Raw genomic sequence first — 2,721 nt, forward strand, 5'->3', positions numbered from 1 at the left:
AAAGAATTTAAATGCATTTTAACCAAATATCTCAGGACATTTCTACTTTTTAAAATGCCTAATATTAACATGAAATACAATTACAGACGAAAACTTTAAAATTATTCACACATAAGTCTATAAAACCGTTACACTAGCACAATATATTTCAAGAAATAATTTTATATATGAAATTATCTCTTCTGGGTGGTTTTGTTTTATTCAACCTTAGAGTTTATTTATCTTAGACTAATCAATGATATACCAAAAAGAGATGAAAGGTGTTAACAGCATTTAGAGGGAAAAAAAAAAAAGGAGATTTTTCCAAATGCATTATATTTGGATTGTAATGGTCTTTAGGTAATAAAGATAATAGAGTTATTGATTTGAAAAAGGAAGACAATTATTCCCATTAATAAATGTGTGCCTGGAGAATCTGAATTTTCAAGTCTATAATATTTATCTTTCAAAGTATTGATCTGGGACTGATTTTAGTTCTAGAAGGGGGTGTGGGACCCGTTTCGAGTCCCATCACACGATAAGATTAGGTAGAATGCCTTCTCGTCTCCTAACGAGCTCTGGGGGCAAATAGGAAAGGCTTTGCTATGCTCCTGGTAGAAAAACTGTATAAATTCTGTATGACTTAAGGTTAATATTTAAAGAAGAGGGAGGGAGGGAGGAAAGGAAGAAAGGAAGGAAGGAAGGAAGGAAAGAAGGAAGGAAGGAAGGAAGATAGGGAGGTAGGAAGGGAGGAAAGGAGGAAGGGGAGAGAGTAAGAGAAAGAAAGAGGAAGAGAAGGCAAAACAAAAATTAGAACTAGAAACGAAAAACAGAGTTTATTTCTGAAGTTCCTTTTAAAACCCCGTCTTTGTGGTCCTTTCATTTGACTTATCTTTAACAATTAAACAGAAAATCTGCAGAAGTGCTCGTGCTGCTCTTGAGGAAGCGTCCCCGGGTTCTATGGAACCGTGTCCCCGCCGCTGTCCGGTGTCCTCCGCTCAGACGTCGCTGTTCGCACCAGGCAGCGCCCTGCGAGTCGTGGACCGAAAGACAATCGCCCTTTGCAGATCCACTCTTGATCAGGCTTAATAACTCCCACCCCAAATTGCCCCGTCCCTCTTCCGTCTTTCCTGCCATTTATTTTCTGCCCTGGGGCAAAATCCTCTTCTGGGCTTCCCTTCTGGCTGTGAGGAGCCGTGCGCACCCTGAAAAGGAGCCGAAAAACAAGGGAACAAGTGAGTGTTCACTTCCTGATGACATTCAGGCGCCCATTTTCGAGGTTTGATTAATATTGTTCTTGCTGTTGCTCATGTTTTCCTTTAAAAAAAAAAAAAACTATTACTAATCACCTTATTAAGAAAAAATACACTAGGGGGGAAAAAACCTGCATGCCCTAAAATATATTTCCCTATGTCTTTGAAGAATATGCTGCTTAACCCTTGTCAAAGAATCAAGTGACCATTTCTTGACTCTCCGTGATTAAAACCATTTACAAGTTATAGACAACAGATGCAAATATAAAATGGCCCAAGCTCCTGCAAAAAAGGCTCAAAATTAGCCCTGTAAATATGTGTGTATGTTGCTCCCAACATCTGAAAAACTTAATAAAATGGAGACTCCAGCCACGAGGAATGGTGCATGGAAAACGTTGAAAATGCACAAACAACCGCTAAAACAACAAGCAGCACAGACTGAGCTGTATTTAAGTCTTCAAACATGTTGGGCAAAATGACCATAAAATATTAGAAATCATCGCCCGTGGTGTCTAGCTTTTTTGTTCTATCAGTGGCAGATAAACTTAAAAAAAAAAAGTTGTGTAGCCATTAACACAGAGAGATCAACCTTAAAATCCCAACATCAAGCTTTCAAAATACCCCCTCCTAAACACACATGAATAGGAAGACTCCTTTGTGTTTTAAAACATCTCAGCAATGGTCCCCTTTTAAAAATCTACATAGAAAATTAAGGACTGGTGGCCCCCGGTTTCTGATGACGAATTGTAAAGACTTTAGTTCGTGACTAAGATGATTCACCGTTTTCAAGGTAGAGATTTTTAAATGTCTGTGTTTATCAGTCACCCCCAAACAACCAGCTTTTAAGTGCACCTTCGGAGTCTGTAGATTCTGTGTGGCCCAGGGGTGCTTATATAACTATATGTGGGTGTCTGGGTATAAATACGTGTTTATGATTTTTTATAATATCTATGTCTGTGGGTTGCATCTAACTCCTGTGTGTGCAATAATGTTTTTTCTCTTTGCCGAGACTTCCTTGTCCAGCCTATTGTTTGAGACAACAGATATAAGTTGCGATGGGAGAGGAGCGTCGGATTTGGTGTGTATCCCCCATTTCCAATTATAGATGGATCATTACAGAGAGCGGAGTCCTGAGAAGCCAGACATCTGCTCCTCACATGAATGCACTCACCTCCTAGAGACCAGGCTGCCATCATGCTCTGGAAGCTCGTGGAGAATGTCAAGTACGAAGATATCTATGAGGTGAGCCGACACCCCCAGATGCATCTTAGAGCTTTGCGGATAGAGAATCTGAGCTTCTTGACACCCCAACTGATATATATTTTTAAGCTATTTACTCGTAGATTTCCAGCCGGTTTTTCAGCTTTCTTTAACTTTTAGAAAAGCGGGTTTGGGGCGATTTCGATCTTCTGGAAAAGGACTTTAAGATTGAAATCTGGCAACTTTAATTTAGGAGTTTTTTTTTTTTTTTTCCTTCCTTTTTCTTTCT

General features: G+C 39.4%; 1 protein-coding gene across 2 annotated transcripts in view; it reads left to right on the forward strand.

Annotated features, from left to right (window-relative positions):
- The first annotated feature begins 2,168 nt into the window (after positions 1 to 2,168).
- TFAP2B (transcription factor AP-2 beta) overlaps positions 2,169 to 2,721 on the forward strand; it is a 28,507-nt gene continuing 27,954 nt past the window's right edge. Inside the window, exon 1 of one of the 2 annotated variants that reach the window (XM_008055872.1) lies at positions 2,169 to 2,474. In XM_008055872.1, coding sequence (XP_008054063.1) covers positions 2,394 to 2,474 — 81 coding nt within the window. In that variant the 5' untranslated portion in view covers positions 2,169 to 2,393. The remainder of the gene's footprint in view (positions 2,475 to 2,721) is intronic. The other variant, XM_008055871.1, reaches the window with a different exon arrangement.

This window comes from Carlito syrichta, unplaced genomic scaffold (assembly GCF_000164805.1).
Source record: "Carlito syrichta isolate Samal-C Ts95f unplaced genomic scaffold, Tarsius_syrichta-2.0.1 Scaffold301997, whole genome shotgun sequence".
Classification (NCBI taxonomy): Eukaryota; Metazoa; Chordata; class Mammalia; order Primates; family Tarsiidae; genus Carlito; species Carlito syrichta.